The sequence below is a fragment of the Ceratotherium simum genome, chromosome 35 (genome assembly GCF_057802395.1).
Source record: "Ceratotherium simum simum isolate JZ-2026a chromosome 35, ASM5780239v1, whole genome shotgun sequence".
Lineage (NCBI taxonomy): Eukaryota > Metazoa > Chordata > Mammalia > Perissodactyla > Rhinocerotidae > Ceratotherium > Ceratotherium simum.
Window position 1 is genome coordinate 3,871,475 of NC_141934.1, and position 18,302 is coordinate 3,889,776.

An 18,302-nucleotide genomic window follows, 5' to 3' on the forward strand; every position below is an offset into this window, starting at 1 on the left:
CTCCTCTGAATCTGTGGAGGGATGTGCATCTGCCAGCCAAGTGCTGACGACACCGCCTGCTTCTAAGCCTGGGCACCCTCCACTTCCAGGGTGGGACCACAGGGCCAACTGCAAAGGAACAAGAGCTGAGGACACAGAGGGAAAGGGACCTGGCTTGGTGACAGAAAGGCTGCTCGTCCCACTTGGTGTGAGAGCAGACTGTATTCTGGGTCTGTCTTTGTTCAGGTTTGACTCAGGTCAAATCCCTTGGTCACTCTCAGGATTTCCAGGCCAGCCTGTAAGAGGTCTTTAGTTACAAGACACAGGTTCTGGTGTTTCCTTATATGTGTCTTCTCCATTTACTCCAGCAGTAAGAATGGAAAAAGTGCACAATCATTTTTCCATCAGCTCAGTTCACCCAAAGTTTAAGGAAAAAGACATGTGGTTGTGCCATCAAAAACTGCTGCAATTCTGACTAGTGAACCCTGAAAAGATCACAAATGTTCTGCCAACTTGAAAACAACAGGTTTCTAAGAAGGGTAAACTTGGGTGGAATCGGTATTTTGAGAAAGCTTTCAACCAGACAAAATCTGCCCCATTGGGTCCCTGACATTCACTGGGAAAGGACATGTCCACTGGGAGTGGGGCTGGCTGTGTGAGACAGGGTGCCCTCCTGCAGGCCAAGGAGACTGGACAGATGCCTAAGAGAAGAGACACCAGACATCCGGGGGCCCCCAAAAGAAAGGCAGACACATGAGAGGCAGCAGGCAGGCATGAGGGCATCACTGCAGGGCACGGGCTCACATCCTACTCTTCTCTGCCAGTGCTCGCAGGTGAGGGCTGACCATGTAGTGCCAAGCAACGTAGCACCAATGCATTTGGACAGTGGTGCTGCCCCTGCCAGGACCCCGATGCTTACAGCAAGAAAGACGCTCACTGTGCATCTCTCACTGTGTGCCTCTTACCCTTGGCCCCTCACCACGCATCACTCTGCTCCCAGAGCCAGGCAAGGTGCTGACCAGGGAGGCCTTGGGGAACTTGAAGCATTTTCCTAACCAAAGGCAGGTGGGCAGCTGCCTCTTAACATAAATGCCAAGGGAAGAGGAGCAGCTCTGTTAGGTGAGAGTCCGGTGCCCCCACAGCTACCTGGTGAGGTTCCCAGGAAGGTTCTTCAAAGCAAGGGTGACTGGGAGAACCTGCCTTACTTAGAGCCAAAAAAGAGAGAGACCTGTGACCATGACACTTGCCTTACTGCCTGCAGGAAAGAGCCCCCACTTTGGGCCCAGCTGGTTTCCCAAGCTCTCTCCCCTCAAAGTCTCTCTTCCGCCCACCCCAGTCACCTCAGTATCCAAACTCCATTGGTCTCTCCAATCTCCATGTCTTTCCTCCCATTGCCACTCACCCAAAATGGCCCTGTAGGCCTGTCTGGAGGCCTGCCTCCTCCGGGGAGTCCCCTCAACCCACCAAACCCCAGAGTCAGCTGAGAATACTCCCTCTTGGCACCAAGGGACACACGTATCCAACCAGGCAGCAGAGATCAGGGCACCCTCACCTTGGCTTTCCCCATGGGTCCCTCTTCCATGCCTAGCACACAGCAGGCATTCATTAATGCCATGACCAGCTATCATGGCATTTTTTAAAAGGTAAGAAAGAGAAGAGAACAAAGGAGGTGACTGGCTCTGCCCTCTGATAGTCTCTTTCCCTGCCCCAACACCGGTCTCCACCCTGTGGGGGACACACAGGACAACCTGAGCTCCACTCAGAGCCTCTCCCACCTTAAGAAGGTCTGTTCACAGGAACACAGCTGCCCACCATACCTGATTCCCCCTTGGCCCTGGGAAGGAAGGCCAGTGCGGCTGGCCTCCAGGACTGACTACGACACGCAGCTCCCTGCCCTGAGCCTGGACATTGTGGACTGTAGACACAAGGTCCACCTCAGAGCATCTTGGTACTGTGCACAATGTGCATTTTCACACACTTGTCCTTGTAAAGATAACCTGGTATCTTAAGAGTCTGTTGCCTTTGTTGTTTTTTTAAAGCAAGAAAGAGCAAAGCAATGGGAATACAGGACTGAGCCACCTGCTGGGCAGGTGGGCAGTGGGGCGAGGCCACCGCTGCATCTGCATCTGGCCAGAACCGGGAAGATGGGCCACGGGCAGAAGCCAAGCATATCAAACACACACTCTCCAAATCACAGGACCAGCGGATGTGGAGGCGCTCCTAGTCACAGGGGAAGCAGGGAGCCGGACTGAGGACTAAGCATGCGGTCTGTGCTGACCCCTGAAGCAAGCTGTGACAGGTGCAAGCAGAAAGACAAAGCCTGGAGAACAGAGTGTGGTCAGGGTTAGAGGCAGCACGGGCAATATTGGTGGAGGCAGTGTGGGCGAGCAGGTGAGGATGAGCACAGACGGGACACGACACAGACAGTGACAACATGGCAGGTGAGGATGGATGGTCGCATGGGGGGCTTGGCACAGGGCACCTTGGGCTCCCCCAGAAGGCCCACATCCTACAACCTGGGGCTCAGGGCAGCCTCTGTTCATGCTGTAAATGGGACCAGATGGGCATCCTACAACCATGGACACCAGCCCCCACAGCTCCCACTCTTCTGGCCTCCGATTTGTTCTCTCTCTCCCCACCCCTCAAGGTAAACACCGACACACCCCTCAGATCTTGGCTAAGCTTTGCCGCCTCAGAAAGGCCTCCCTCCCTACCAAGAGGCCAGGCCAGGTCTCTTTGGGATAGTTTCAGTTGCACCCCAAGCTTCAGCTGTGTTAGTCACTGATTTGCACGCACGCGCACACACACACTGCATGTGGGAGAGAGGTAACAGATTTTGCTCAGAAATCTCATTACGCTATGTTTTAACATGTGTAAACAGCAATCACTGGGCACCCCTTGAGGGTCACAAGGTGCTTCCCAAGTGAATTTTTTCCTGGTCAGGAAACTTCAACACTAAAGATGTCAGCACTGTGGGCACATTCCAAGCTGGATGGAAGGGAGAAGTTAGGCAGGGAGGAGGGGCAGCCCATGCCTTCTCTGTTCCTTCTCTGTCTCAGTCTCTCTCAGCTTGGCCAGAGGGCCCCTCCTCAGGTCAGCTGTGGGCGCCCTCCCGGCTGCCCCAAGAAGGGCTGACTTTGACACCCAGCTGTAGTGGAGTTTCAGAGCGACCTGAGGACCAGTTCCAAGGGCTTTTAACGAGAGTTGTGGATGGCCTGCAGGAAGCTTCCAACCCTAACACGGGGCGGCACAAGGGCGCAGGTGAGGCCAGTTCAGAGAGCAAATCTGGGTCCTACTAAGCAGTCATTATCAAATGTTGAGCTACCTTCATATACCAGGAGCTATTTTTCTAAATCTTTTCTAAATCGTATACCAAATAAGAACTGACTCCAGCTGATTTCTGGTTTTGAAGCAAAGGCATATGAAAGTAGAGAGGCAGCTCTAAGGCAGGGTCTCCTGGCTGCACCCAAGCGAAGTCCTGATGCTTGGCTCCCTGTTCAGCTGGTGGCAAATTAGCCTCTGACAGACTCCATGGTGCAGGAGACGAGGACCCGGAAAGCCCAAGGTCCAGGCCCACTCAGGGGCTGCTGCTTCAGAGGACACTGCCTGCCCTCTTCTGAGGCCACATCACTGGCTGGAGAGAGGCAGGGTGCAAAGTGAGGGTGACTGGCCTCAGAGCCCAGGTTCCTGCCACTGTGAAGTGCTGCCTGGTCTTCGTGCCAGCTCCAATGACCTGGGGGTGACTGCATCTAGGAGGTGGCTACGATGTGCAAGCACCTTCATTTAATACCCAGGAGGAAAACATCAACCTCATTCCACAGGGGGGAAACAGAGGCTTGGAGAAGTGAAGTCCCTTGCCCAAGGTTCCCGACCAAGTAAGCAGTGAAGCCAGGACTGGAACTCAGCTCCCCCTGACTCCAAGGCCCACTCTGCCCTGGCCTCCTTGTCTGACCTCGAGCGGGTCCCTGAACCTCTCCATGCCTGCTTCTCTTCATCTGTGCCAGGGCCAGAGGCATTTGTCATAGAAGTGCTCCACTGTGGCCTGGCGTGAGAACTAATGTCCCTTGTTTCCCACAACAGGAGACTTGGGGCTGCTCTCAGGCCAAGGAGTCGAGCAGTAAGTGTGAGGCCATACATTCTCCTCCCAGGGCCCAGTCAGCCAGCCCTGGCCGGGTCCCAGGAGGCAGGAGTAGAGGTGGGTAGCGTGGAGCCTTGAGACTACTAGCGCATCCCCTGACACTAGCAGTCTGTGGCTTCTGCCAGAGCCAGGGCCTTTCCCTCAGAGCTAGTGCAGCTGCTGAAAGGGCCACTTTAACATTCTCAGATCAGGGCGGTTTTAGGGCCCCAAACATGTTTGTGTTGCAGACACTGCTTTCTCTCAGAGGTGTGGAGGGTGCAAGTTCCTGAAAGCACCGTGCAGCCAGGCCCAGGCAGAGCACAGTGTGGCTCGTGCGGGGCTTCCTGGCATACAGGGACTGGGCAAAGGTGGGCCATGGGATTTTCATGGCTCCAAATCGTTGACGAGAATCACTCTGAAAAAAACTGACAACCATTCAAAAATGTACAACCACTGAAATTATATCTGAGCTTGTTTGTATGGCTGCCTCTGCAAACTTCCAGAACAAATAACCATTACGTTGGCACCCAGGACATGTCATACAGCGCCGGTCCCCTGCAGTCTGCTTCCCCACAGCTCCATGCACATGCGTGTGTGTGTCCCAGCACAGGACAGCAGGGCAGCAGCGCCAGGCAGCATCACGGTCCCTTTCTGAGGCAGTCCTGCCTCCCTCCTTCTCTGCTCCCAGAGGGTGCCCACGCCAGGGGAGGCAGATCCAACTCTGTGGGCTGACAGAACCCAGCACAGCTCTGCTGTCTGAGCTCAGCTTGAGCCTGCAGGGCTGGGGAGAGGGTGCTGGCCACAGGCCTGTGGACAACCGTGAGAGGCACACCTCTCTCCTGAAAACCAGCATGGTGCTACATCCTCACGGAAAGTACCTGGCAGAAACGAATTCCCACAGCAGGGATTTATTCCCAGTGTGTCTTCTCAATATTCTCAAGAGTAAAAGGTTGGGGACAGGGTGGTTTTCCTGTTTAACTTGACTTACATAAGAAGGAGGAAGAACCTGACTTCGGGAATGTCTGCACGACTGAAGCGCAGAAGAGCAGGAGGGTGAGCTCCTCCCATCTCTGCTCAACCCTGTGGGGCAGGCAGGGAGGTGCCAAAAGCCAGGACCAGAGGAAGGTGATGGAGCCACACAGCACACACTCAGATCCGCAGCCTCTCTCTCAACACATAACACTGCAGGCCAAACCAAACACAGAAGGGAACACTGCAAGTCTCCTCTCCTCTCAGATCACCAAATCCCCCTGAAGTCGAGCACTGCCTCCTTCTCATCCTTCACCAGCTCTTCTCTAGGAACCCATGCACTGGGTGGGGGCCTCAGCAGGGCGCTGGAGCAAAGGGAGCACGGTCACTGGGCCCTTCCACCCAGCCCTGTGCTGGTCTTCAACTTCAAGACTACCATGGTGCCCCACAGGGCACGTCCTTCCTCCAAGGAGCCATTCTATAAAGGCCATTCGGCAGGAGGCACAGCCCTGAGGCCAACCCCACCCACCTAGAGGTGTCCCATCACCTGGGGGAGGCAGAGCAAGGCCCATTTCCCCACAGCCCGGTGAGATGAGTGATGTGTGAATGAGACCCTGGGTGTCTTTCGGCACTGTCAAACTACCTCCCCAGAGCTCACTTTAATGGTTCTGTAATCCACCAATTTGGCTCATTTCAGCAAATACTTTATCACCAGCATATCACTGTAAAGGTGAGGAGAACATGAAGAAATCAAGCTGCGAGGTCAGCATGCAAGCCTCCTAATGTTAGTAGGGAATGTGGTTGAATAGTTGCCACCTGCCCCCTCCCACGTGGGACGGCCTGGCACATGGTCCCACCTGACCCCCACCACCAACTTGTCTGGATTCCCAGGGGTAACGGACCCAGCACCAGTCACAACCTTCCCACGACCATCAGAAGGACCTGCCGTAACAATGCAGGCATGAGGCAGGTGTCCCTGGGCTGACTGCGCACAAGCCACTCTCGGCGCCTGCAAACAACAACAGCTAGTCCACAGAGACTTCCAACAGTCCTTCAACAACCCCATTTTGCAGGTGGGAAAATGCAGGCACAGAGAGACGGGGTGCCTTAGCCTGCCCTGCCCCTCCCCAGCTCCCAGGTGGGCTAGCTGGCAGGTGGCAACCCTGAGCATGTCTTGGAAGCACAAAATCACTGTGAGTCCATGAGGTTAATGAAAAACCGCAACATTGCCCGTGTCACCCCAGACCCAGCACCCCCCCTCACCAAAACAAAGCAACTCATCATCCAAAGCACCCGCCCCCGTGATTGGTGTGCCGCCCTGGGCTGGCAGTAGGGAGAACAGGGACTGTACCGTCCGGCGTCGCCTGCTGGTGGGGTTTTTTACATTTGACGTAATCGTGGTCAATCGGAGTGGCTGTGTAAGGTGGGGATGTCAGACCTGGGCCAGAGGAGGAGGGGAGGGAGGCTCCGGGGCCCAGCAGTGTCCCAGCTGAAGAGTGGGAGTCCTCATCCACCAGGCAGACCTTCTCCCTGTGGAGTAGAGGGTTGGGGTACAGGTCAGAATCTCCACATCGAACCGAAAAATGACATGTGCCAGTCTGGGACAGTGCCCTTCCTGGCTGCCGAACACCATGCCACCTTCAAGGGCCTCCTCCACCCTCCCTAGGGCCCACGGCTCCTATGTACCTCCAGTGACACCCACACCCTCTGGCTAGTGTTCTGGGGTGCTGAAGGAGCTGCCTCCATGGCACCCAATGGGGCTCCAGCCCCTAACCAGACCCCGTCCAACCTTTGTGGCTGGGCTTTGCTGGAGTCTCAGGCCTCAGGCCCCAGGAGACTACAGCGGAGCTGACGAGCACTTCCTCAGAAGCACCCAGCCCAGCACCTCTCCATGCCAAGTCAGCGCCCTTCTGTGTGATGCCCGAAGCCTGACAGATTTAATCCCCGACAAGTGTGCAGACAGAAAACATCTGGATTTACTGCATACTCACCCATATACAAGGATATCTGCTACAATACCGTTGAGAAAAAAAGTTAGAAACACCCAAAATGTCCACTGAAACGGTTACAGAAAACATGGTGCATCTGTGTTATGGAATACTCTGTAGCCACAGACCACTGGGAGCTACTAGAAAGAAGGGAATGAATGGGGCACTATCTCTATGGACTGGTCCCAGATCATCGTCAGGGAAAAGCAAACTCTAGAACAACACCTTCAGTAGTTCACTTTTTGAAAATAAAAGAAACCCTGTAATTGTATGCGTACATGTAAGCACGTGTAAATACAGAGACAATGATTTGGAAACTGAACTCCGAAGAGTGGCTAACTCTGGGGAGTAGAAGGGACTTGTCACATTTTAGTCTATATGTTTCCATAGACTGCCAGAATTTTCTATAACTAGAATACATTTGTGTGTTATTTGCATAATTTTTAAATTAAAAAAAAGAATTATGATCAATAAAAGACAACATCATTGTACCTTGGGGGCCCTTTGTAACTAAAAAATACATATTTATAACTTCTGGGCACACTGCGTCCACCTGCACCACCTGCCATGTGTGTACCCATCTGTCCCATAAGCCAACAGGCCTTGAGGACAGGTCCTGGCCACAGGTCTCTCTGGCACTCAGCTGAGCCCCACACAGTGCCCGGCCAGGCAGAGACCCAGGGATGGGCTAGCTGAGCTGAAGCTCCAGGATGTGGACACTAGGGTGAAAGAAATCTGGGTCACAAAGATGACTCACAATCAAGCGGAAGTGCAGGGGTCTGCCCCAGGCCCACTGAGAGGATCACGCTAGGGCCCCAGCGTCTCTGAGCTCTCTGGCACTGCATGAGAAGCCCATGTCTCCCACACCCCTCCCTGCTTCTCGAGAGAACAGGTACCAGACCAGGCCCTCAGAGGGCACCCAGCCTTGGGAGAAGCCCTGGAAGAGGACCCAAGGGTAAGAGTCTGCAATGTGAAAACTGCTTTCCACAGTGTTCTGCAGAGCTGTGCCCCAGGAGGAGGGAAGGAGTTGGCTTCTCCCCAAGACCTGCCCCTAAGGATGGGGCAGCACAAGGCATGGCCACAGGGTGAGGCGACCGGGGACTGCATACTCAGCCTCTCTTTCTCAGCCCAGCCATCGGGAGTCTCCAGATGAGAGCCAGAGACTCCATGAGCTCCAGTTTGCTCAGTAGCAACCCCCTGCACACCATCTTGCTGTAAACGAGCCATTCAGGGTGTACATGGGGCAGGCAGCTGGGTGAGAGCATGCTACTCACTTTTCTGAAGCTTTGGGTGTATTCTTCTCCTCACCCCTGGCAAAGGGTCCTTCTGCAGCTTCCTTCATAAAGTTGACCAGGACCTCTGCACCAACCCCAGAATCGGGCTTCCCCAGGAGCTTCAGGATGGAAGCGTGGAGCCGGAAGTACACCTAGGAAAACGACACTCGGGTGTGAGCCGCCTTCCCAGTTGCTAAGGTTCATTCCACACCGGAAACCAGCCCCTGACTGGGAAGACAGGCCACCACAGACTGCCTTTTATTGTTAGCTTTTGAACCAGCCAAGCTAGAACTCATTCAAAGCAAGCTCTGACAATTAAAATGGACACAAACTGTCAGCTCCAGCCTAAACATTTACCCAGTAACCCAGGCAGCATGTGATGGTAAGACAACAAGAGTAACCACCCTCAGCTCCGCTCACTGGGCACCTTCTACCCACTCTGTGCCCCTCTCCTGAGAAACTGAGCCTCCACGTCTGTCTTCCCACTGGACTGTGGAACTCCCTGAGGCAAGAAGGAGGCTGGATTTCTGTTTGTGTCCCAGCACCTGGGCAAGCCAGGTGCCACAGGCCTCCAGAAGCCCCATCCACTGCATACAGGGCAGGTGGGAGGCATGCTGCATCAGCTGGGGCCTGTGCTTTCCTTCATTTCCCCGAGTCCTCACCACATTCCTCCATTTACAAATACATGAAGTGAGTTGCCAAAGGCCCCAGAGCCCGGAAAGTCCAGGGCCAGGTTAAACCCAGGTCTGTCCTGTCTCCTGCCCTCTACTGCCCCCAAGTAAATGCCACACCACAGGCAGGTACCTCCACAGGTGACGTGGCCTGACCTTCCCACTCAGACATGGGTACAATGTGGGCTCCCACCTGTGGCACACACTCCCATGGACGGCACATTGGATGCCATGAGGGCCGAGAACCACTGTGGCTGCAGGCCCTGATTAACCAGCCTCCCTCACCCAGAGGTGGTTCTCAAGAGATATCACCGAGGACCCACCCAGGTGAGATGCCTGGTGGTCCAGCCCGGACAGCACTCTCAAGGGCTCTCACACCCAGAGCCCCCCCCACCTCTAGCCTACACGTGTACCCCCAGAGAAATTGGCCCAGCAACTCTATTTTTAGATGTAGGAAACCTTCAAGGCACCCCGCTTGCCCAGGTGGCCATGCCTGGGGGAGGGCAAAGTGTCCAACTGGCAAAGTCTATCCATGTGGCAGGTAAAGCATTTGGAATGAAGGTTCAACAGCAGAGGGGAATTTTCACCAGGGCAAGGTTAAATTCTTTAGAGAAATGTTATTTTTAAAGCAAGATATAAACATGTTCCAGCTGAGTGGCCACTCTCCTGAGAGCCAGTGTGGTGTGCTGGAGGAGGGTAGCCCACACATCTGAGGCCTTAGGTCCTCGTCTGGAAATCCTTGAGCCCCTCAGGGCCACTGTCCTGCCTACTCGCTGGTTCTATCCGGCAGCAGCAGAGGCCAAAAGCTGAAGGAAAAAACACGAGGAAAACCAGAGTTGTCATTTCCTGAGGGCCAGGCTGCCTCCCACTGCAAGAAGGTTCAGTGCTGCCCAGAGGTGTCGCATGAGTGCTCCGAGCTCAGTGGGAACTGGCCCCAGCAGCCCTTCTCTCCTGCTGCTGACTTAGGGCAAATCTTGCCCATCCTCTGGGCCTCAGGCTCCTCATCCCTAAAGTGGAAGTCCCTCCAAGGACAGGCACATGAGCCCAAGTGGAAAGCATGAAATAACTGTGATGGGGAAGGATGTGGGACCTGGGGCTATGAATGACAGAAACCAGAAAGCTACTGAAGATGCCCTTGATAGGGAGCTGTGCTTCCACACTTCATAATGAATCCCACGATGTGGCCCCAAAACAGCTGCTATAAACCACTCAGCATGAATCATTTTAAAAAGGCAAATTTTTAACAATGAGACTTTTTTGCTTGCTCATGACACTCACAGATCAGTATAGCCTTTTTGGACAATGGGACACTGTTGATCCAATGTCAAATGACCCTTGGAAACACTCACATGAGTGCTCCCTGACACGTGTGCAAGGCCATCCCTGCCTGCACCCTGTCACAGAAGAATGGAAGAGAAGGTCACACCCGTGAAGAAGGGGCCAGGCAAATAAATGGATGCCCAGCCAGACGAGAGGGCACGAGGACAGGGAAGTAAGCCCACAACTCCTTCCGCTATATCTTGTTCCATGAAAAAGGCAAGTTGCAAAATGGTAAGAAAACGTTACTATGTATCTATATGCTAATAGGAAAAAATCTAGAAAGAGGACATGGCCAAACTGTTAATAGGGATTATTGGAGTGGGGGGACTAGGATCACTGAGGACTTTAACTTTTCATTTTAAATACTTCTGAATTGTTTGATTCTTATAAATTTTTTAACCACGAATATCAGAAAAAATATTTTGTAATCAGAAAAACAATATGTCAAGGCAGAAAAGGTATAAGCAAGCAGATTCTGCCCCAAATTCCAAGAAGCTTGTGGGCATGTGGGATTCACGGGGGCTGGGCACACAGCCTCAGGAAGGGCGAAGTGAAAGTGCTTAGGGCCTCAGGAAGTCGAGAGTCCTGGGCCAGGCCAAGCATATCTGGATCCACACCTGTGTCCTCGGTTTCCTCCCTACAAAACGCGCTGGTTATGGCCACCCAGCCTGCCTCACAGGACTGCCATGAGCATCAGTGAGAGCATCCTGTGAAATGCCCTGGAAATCATAAAAGTGAATCCAAGCAGTAAACAAGTGCTCTGCTCTGGAGGAGCAGCAGAAGATCCTGCACCTGGGGTTAAGAGAACAAGCTGCTCCCCTGGCCCAGCCCTGCCAACCGGTGCTCCAGTCACATCCTGTGGCCTCAGTGGGCCTCGGATGTCTCATTTGTACCCTGGGGACAAGGGTGCCTGCCCTCCTCCTACCAGGCTGCAGGGCGTGAATGCCCTGGGGACTGGAACGTTGCACTGCACGGATGCCATCACCAAGCCAAGTTCTTAGAACCTGTGTGCTAAAGAGGAAAGAACGATTTTCTTCTAGGAGATAAGAACAAAACACTCACTCTCCCATAAAGGATGGTAAGCAGCCTTGGAAAAAGACAGGAAAGGCTGTTTTAATTTAACTGCACACAAAGCTGCTGAACACAGAGAAGTTTCCAGCAGGTTGCAGGTGAGTCACTGGGACCTCGTGCCCCATTCCCAGGGAGACAGAGAGACCACCCCACCGCTGCCCTGCTTCCCTGCCCTGGGCTGGCCCATGTCACCTCCAGGGCCTCCATGGCCAGCTCAGGTGGGTTGTGGTAGTGGATCTTCTTGGGGTAGCGGGCAGCCTCCTCGTGCAGGTAGTGGCCGGCCTGCCTGTAGTGCAGCAGGTAAACGGCAGGTGGCTGCTGCTGCTTCTCGGCCACCTTGCCCAGCATGTAGTGGATGAGCCACTCCTCCTCATCACCGTCACCCTCGCAACGGGCAGCCGACGTGAAACAGTGCCGGGCTGTCTCCAGCATGCTGTCGCGCCGGCCCTCCATCTGTAACGAGACCACGGCCTTAACCTGCAAAGGAACATGTCTTATCCTGTAGGAAGCCCTGCTGCCTTGTTTGCAATTTTATAATCCTCTCAACAATCCTGAGACACAGAAGTGCTATCACCATTTCACAGCTGGGGACATCGACTGTGGGGAGGCCTGGGGACTCCTCAGAAGCACGTATCAAGTAAGACACAGAGCTGTACTGAAACCCAGGTCACCTCACGTCAACTCGTGTTCTTTTACCTTCCCTCAGCAGTATCTAATAGTTTACAAGTTACCTACTGACCCCCTCTAAAGGTCCCAACTATGACCTATCTGGCTGCAGTGAGGCCCTGTGCCTGGGATGGGGAAACAGCATGGGGCTGCGGCTGTCAGCCATCCCTGCCAGGAGGACCAGGCCAACAGCAGCTCTGCCACATCAGTCTGAGGATGCTGGGCAGACAGAACTGATGTTCTGAGATGAGTGCCCACTGCAGGCAGTGAGTACCTTGTTCTCTTGCCATCGCACTAGGGTGGGCAAGCAGAGTGCACCTAGCACCCAGCTATATAGCACTGGAGAGGACATGCACCCAGCCCACAGCACTGGAGAGGATGTGCACTCAGCACACAGCCCACAGCACTGGAGAAGACATGCACCCAGCACCCAGCCCACAGCACTGGAGAGGATGTGCACCTAGCTCCACAGCACTGGAGAGGATGTGTGTGCACCCAGCACCCAGCCCACAGCACTGGAGAGGACATGCACCCAGCTCCAAAGCACTGGAGAGGATATGCACCCAGCACCCAGCCCATAGCACTGGAGAGGACATGAACCCAGCACCCAGCCAACAGCACTGGAGAAGACACGCACCCTGCACCCAGCCCACAGCAATGGAGAGGATGTGCACCCAGCTCCACAGCACTGGAGAGGACATGCACCCAGCTCCACAGCACTGAAGAGGATGTGCACTGCTGGGGTACAATAGGACTTTTCACCCTCTCCTCTACACCCTACCAGAGGGACCTAGGGTGCTTGTAAAAGGGTGGCTTCCTGAGCCCCATCCAAGACCCACTGACTCAGAACCTGTGCATTTGTCACAGCACCTCCAACCACCCTCTCACATAGTGAAGGGTAGTGACAGCTAGGACAGAAGGTCAGCTTCTAAGAGGCTTTCCCACTCCGAGACCAATTTTTTTCCACACCCTGTCTGAAGGGCTCCAAGCCAGCATCCCGGGTGCTATTCACGCAGGATGTCTGCTATCAGGTGCACACACATCCCTTCATCTCCGAGCTCCTGGGCTGGGAGCTGGAGTGCAGACTGCCTGTGTGGGGCCACAAAGGCAGCTGCTCCAAGCGCCCCAGGTGTCTGGCCCCTCCTCTCCATGGCCCCAGCTCGATGGCAGGGAAGCTGTGGCCTCTTCTCATCTCATCCCAGGGGCCAGAGGAGGGGAGAGGCTGCAGGCACTAGGCTCTAGCAAGGGCACTGCTTGTAGTCTGTGAGAGCAGTACCTATGCCCCGTTGCGCACAGGGTGGCTGCCCTCTGGATGTCTTCCAGGAGATGCTTATTTACGTGAATCTTCTGTAGCAATGGCTCTGGGGCTGACAAAAAGGAGCTGAGTGCTACCCCAGTGCTCTGCCAGGTACCTCTCGGGAAAGAAAATTACCACTTAGAAATTAAGAGATCATCACCGCGTGAAATATGGTAGAAAGAATCACAGTGCAGGGCCATACACAGCACAAACCAAGTGACTCCATCATATTCTCTCCAAAACGGGATTCTGTGGCAAATCAGTGTAAGTAAAAGGTGGCCGCTTAAATAGAGTCCTTCTATGGGGCCGGCCCGGTGGCGCAAGCAGTTAAGTGCGCGTGCTCCGCTGTGGCCTGGGGTTCGCCGGTTCGGATCCCGGGCACGCACCGATGCACCACTTGGCAAGCCATGCTGTGGCAGCGTCCCATATAAAGTGGGAGGAAGATAGGCACAGATGTTAGCCCAGGGCCAGTCTTCCTCAGCAAAAAAAAGAGGAGGATTAGCAGATGTTAGCTCAGGGCTGATCTTCCTCACAAAAAATAAAAATAAAAAAATGAAAAAATAAATGGAGTCCTTCTACTCTGACTGCTCCCCAGCCGTGCAGCCTTGGCCCAGTCACTAGTTCTCTGCCTACGCAGCTCTGCCACTGGGGCTCATATGGCCACCTACTGAGAAAGGGAGGGTGACTGTGAAGAGCCCCACCTGGACTGACACCACGTAGATCCCCACCAAGAGAATGAGGGCCCTCCCTGCCCACATAGAACACGCACTGCCACTGTCCCTGTCCTTGGTAGGTGCGGCAGTCAGAATGCCTCAGACAGGACCAGGAGGGATGGCCACTGAGGGTCTGCTGTGTTTCAGAAGCTCTGCTGACACCCGCACACTGCCTCTGCATCCTCAGAGCAGGATGTGCAACCTCCGCCGTGACACCTCATTCACCCTGTGGCCAGGGTGCCTGGCCCAGGGCCGGCCCATGAGAGGGGCTCAGGAGATGTGGCTCTCACCATACTGCCACGGAGAAGGAATGGTCAGCCAGTTTAAAGCCAAAACCACAGCAGGGATATCAAGTTCTTCCCTCAGGCCACACAGCTAGAAGGCTCTGGCTCCAAAGCCTTTCCCCTTGCCTGAGAATTGACAACATGGGGAAACCATGTGTCTTACTGTAATAGACACCTTCAGTGAGTTTGAAGGCAGAAGCTGAAATGCACAGCAGCTCAAATAGCTGTCAACACATGTCCTACAGCCCATCCAATCAGACGCAACAAACCCAGACGCAGCTCTAGCAACCAAGGGGCAGCATCCCTGTGACATACTTCAAGGTGGGAAACTGCCTGCAGAGATGGGCAGAAACCAAGAGGCACAGTTCACTCTGGGCAACGAGGCGAAACTTCCCTCCCTCCTTGCCAGCCAGGACACCTGCAGCCCTGGTGGATTTCCATCTCTCTCCTGCCACCCCTGACACTCCCAATAGATGGCCTGGGAGCCCAGTTTCAGGACTTGAGCTATATGGGCCAATGGCTTCCATTGGATCAACATGGAGCTCAGCCGCAGAGGCCATGAACTACTCAGGGGAAGAACAAGGCAAGGGGAAGAGCTGTGTGGGGAGTCAACATGGGTCTCCTGTCTGTCACCCACTCCCTGCCTTCCCTGCTCCTTCCTGGAGGACTATGAGTTCCCTCTTCTTGAGGAGCTCTACAAACAAAATCCACAAGTGCCAATGGCAGAAAGGGCACTCGGACTTATCACATGTATTTCCTGGAAAACTACCATTCTGCTAAATCTCACCGGCCATCAGTGGCGGAAGATGAGGGGAAGCATCCCAAGGACAGTGCGCCACCCCCACTGAGCCCCAGCAGAAGGTAATGGTGCACCTGGTGTCACGGGGAAGGCCTGCCCGGCCCTGGGGCCACTGCAACATGAACTGAATCAACTAAGGGGCCTCCACACATGACAGTCACAAGAAAACAGGGTTGCACTGGCATGGACAGAGCTCAACAACATGGTGCTTACAGGAAAAGGAAGCTGAACACCACATACAGTATGACAGCATTTTGGCTAGAAGAAAGAAACTAACAGGGAAATCATGGGGTTTTTGCTAGGAGTACATATATACATATGAAACAGTATTTTTTTTTAAAGTCTGGATAGATACAAGTCTAACTGTAGGCCCCTCTTGAGGCAAGGGTGAAGGGACTAGATTGGGGTTGGGGGACAGCCAAAGGGATTTTAGCTTTGTACTTACTGTTGTAATTGTTTTAAAGAAGAATGTGTCCTTTGTATAACTAAAGAGTCATTTTTTAAAGGAGAGGACAGTTAAAACGAAGGGCATGCTGGCTCTTCTCTCCCCCATTTTCTTCCAGGTCCGGCCTTGTCAGGCACCCAACACCTGCCTTTGGTCAGCTAGTGAGCAGAGTCCTGGGGAGCCTGCTAAAGCACAGCTTCTCATCATGGGTCCCTGGTGAGGCCTTTTAACAAGCTTCCCTTCTCCCCATGAAAGAGGTTCTGATGCCAGACTGGTGTGGGAGCCAGTGCCCTTGTCGACCTGTAGAGTTCATGCAATCTGGGCTAAGAAAGAGCATGAGAATCTTGCGGCCAAGGTGCCAAAAGCCTGGAACCATGAGACAACCCTTCTGGACTCAGGGTGGTGACACCTAGAGCTCCTGGGAAGAAGGTGAGGTCACTGGACAAGACCTCGAACAACAGCCCAAGGTGCGGCCCAGGGTCACGCTTCCCACTTGCCCTCATCAAGATGCACAGAGACTGTGAAATGCACAGAGAGAGAAGGGGATCTCAGCTTTTTTAAGGCTTTCTCCAAGTGTATCCCACAGCACACCGATGTCCAGCAGAACCTCATGTGTGAAAAATCCAAGGCCCCATAGCTGTCGAAGCAGAGAAGGGACACAGCGGCAACGACAGCCATCACAGCACAGAAATGTTCAATGTTTGAGCTTGCCACTCTTACAGCGCCTCCATCCAGCATTTTCACGAAGGCCCATCCCTGCCCAGCTGATTTCATTAGTTTTTTAGCCAGTCTCTCGCTGATTTTCAGATCTAATCCGATAATATAATACAAATCTACTGCAAAGTAAAACTTCGTTTTGCAAATCTTGCAAAAGATGTGGGATTTCATGAAGTTGATGAAAGCAATGCAGGCAAAGCCTTTACACCTGAGGACCACGCAAATTAACATGACTGACAACTGCCCAAAGAAGGGAGGGGAACCGGCCAAGGACAAGACCACAACATGTTCTTCAAAGGCACAAAGAACTCACAGAATCCTGGGAGAGGGATGTAGCCCTCGAATATTTCTACAAAAGTAACCTTGTAGGGGCTGGCCTGGTGGCAGAGTGGTTAAGTTTGCGTGCTCTACTTCAGCAGCCTGGGGTTTGCAGGTTCGGATCCTGGGCGCAGACCTATGCACCGCTCATCAAGCCATGCTGTGGCGTCATACCACATACAAAAATAGAGGAAGATGGGCACAGATGTTAGCTCAGGGCTAATCTTCCTCAGCAAAAAGAGGAGGATTGGCAATGGATGTTAGCTCAGGGCTGATCTTCCTCACCCTCCCCGCCTCCTCAAAAAAAAGAAAGTAACCTTATAGATTTATGTTGCAGAGGTAAAGGAGGTCAATATCATGTTATCATAAACTTGGAAAATTAGGCTTCCTCGAACCAAACAAACTTAATCATTCTCGGTTCATTTGAAGAATTAGCACATACTTGAAATTACCACCAAAGGTCTGGTAATATAAGATTTAGGAGTTATTTTCGTTATTATTAATTTATTAAGATGAGATTTAGGACTTATTTTCATTATTATTAATTTATTAAGATAAAGTCCCAATCACACCTTTTATGCACTATTTACTAGGATAACTGAGCCCCACTCTAAGTGGATTCCCTTTGTGGCCCTTCCCTAGTGCCGACTGCCCTCACATAGCAGCCTGTCCTCCTCGTGTTTGTGTGGATGGGTAGGGATGCCAGCCTGGTATAAAAGGGGCTATGGCTGGGGGGTGATATTTATGTCATTGTTAGATTCTCCTTTCTGTTTTTTCATACCATTTGAATTTTTACACTCAGCACAACGTCACTTTCATTATCAGAAGCAACAAAGAGCGGTTACCTTTCTGCACAGGGCTGGGACTTCCGCTACTCGGCACAATGCTAGGAGGTCAGGGGCATTGCAAGGCCAAGGGCTCTGGGAGCCTGTGTCCTGCTCTGTAGGGTCATGGAGGGCAGTAGGGCCTTGGGCATGATGACAGAGGCCCACCCTCAAGGACAGAGGGGCTTTCAGAGGATAACGGTGGCAAGGCTGTGGCTGAGAGTCTCAATGATGAGTCTTAGTCTCTCATTTAATCCTCCTAGCAATCCCAGGACAATATTAACAAGGCCTTCATCTTGTTTTGGGTTTTGATCGCAGATGGTCACTACAAAACACAGATCTCTTCAGCATTCTGCTCTCCTGGGACACCTTTCTGGACCGTCCTGTCTTACTGTCACACCAGTCTAAACATGCCAGTGTGGCTCCTTCACTCCCATCTCAAGGAGTCAAGGGTGCCTTGCTGAACACAGACCTCGGGCCAGACACTCAGCACCCTGCACCAGGGCAAGCCCCTACCAAGAGGAACTTCAAGATTCCCAACACAGTGTCAAGGGTTTTAGAAGGACTCAGCCAGCTCCTCTGAAGGAACAGGGAAGAGACAGCTACTTTTGGTGGTCAACACCCCTCCCCTGCCTCTCAACTGACCTACAACTGAAAGCTGACCGGCCAGGTCACAAGAGCCTGGCCCTGAATTCACCGACACTGGACAGGGTGTCCAAAGACCAGGGACACACTGTCACTGAGCACAGTATGGCTTGAGTCTCACGGGGAGAATCTTCTGTGAGGTCCCAGCATGGTTGTAAGGACAGAACGTTGCTGACCCGAGGGCACTCCAGTCAGATGGCAGGCT

The 18,302-nt window shown here is 53.3% G+C and overlaps 1 protein-coding gene across 11 annotated transcripts in view; it reads right to left on the bottom strand.

Moving 5' to 3' along the window:
- Positions 1 to 18,302, bottom strand: part of CABIN1 (calcineurin binding protein 1) — a 156,286-nt gene that overhangs the window by 71,791 nt on the left and 66,193 nt on the right. For 6 of the 11 annotated variants that reach the window (XM_087423858.1, XM_087423859.1, XM_087423866.1 and 3 more), the window contains exons 24-26: positions 11,582 to 11,866; positions 8,328 to 8,479; positions 6,417 to 6,595 (exon numbers count right to left, since the gene is read on the bottom strand). In XM_087423858.1, the coding sequence (XP_087279984.1) occupies positions 6,417 to 6,595; positions 8,328 to 8,479; positions 11,582 to 11,866 (616 nt within the window). The remainder of the gene's footprint in view (positions 1 to 6,416; positions 6,596 to 8,327; positions 8,480 to 11,581; positions 11,867 to 18,302) is intronic. The other 5 variants (XM_087423861.1, XM_087423864.1, XM_087423867.1 and 2 more) reach the window with 3 other exon arrangements.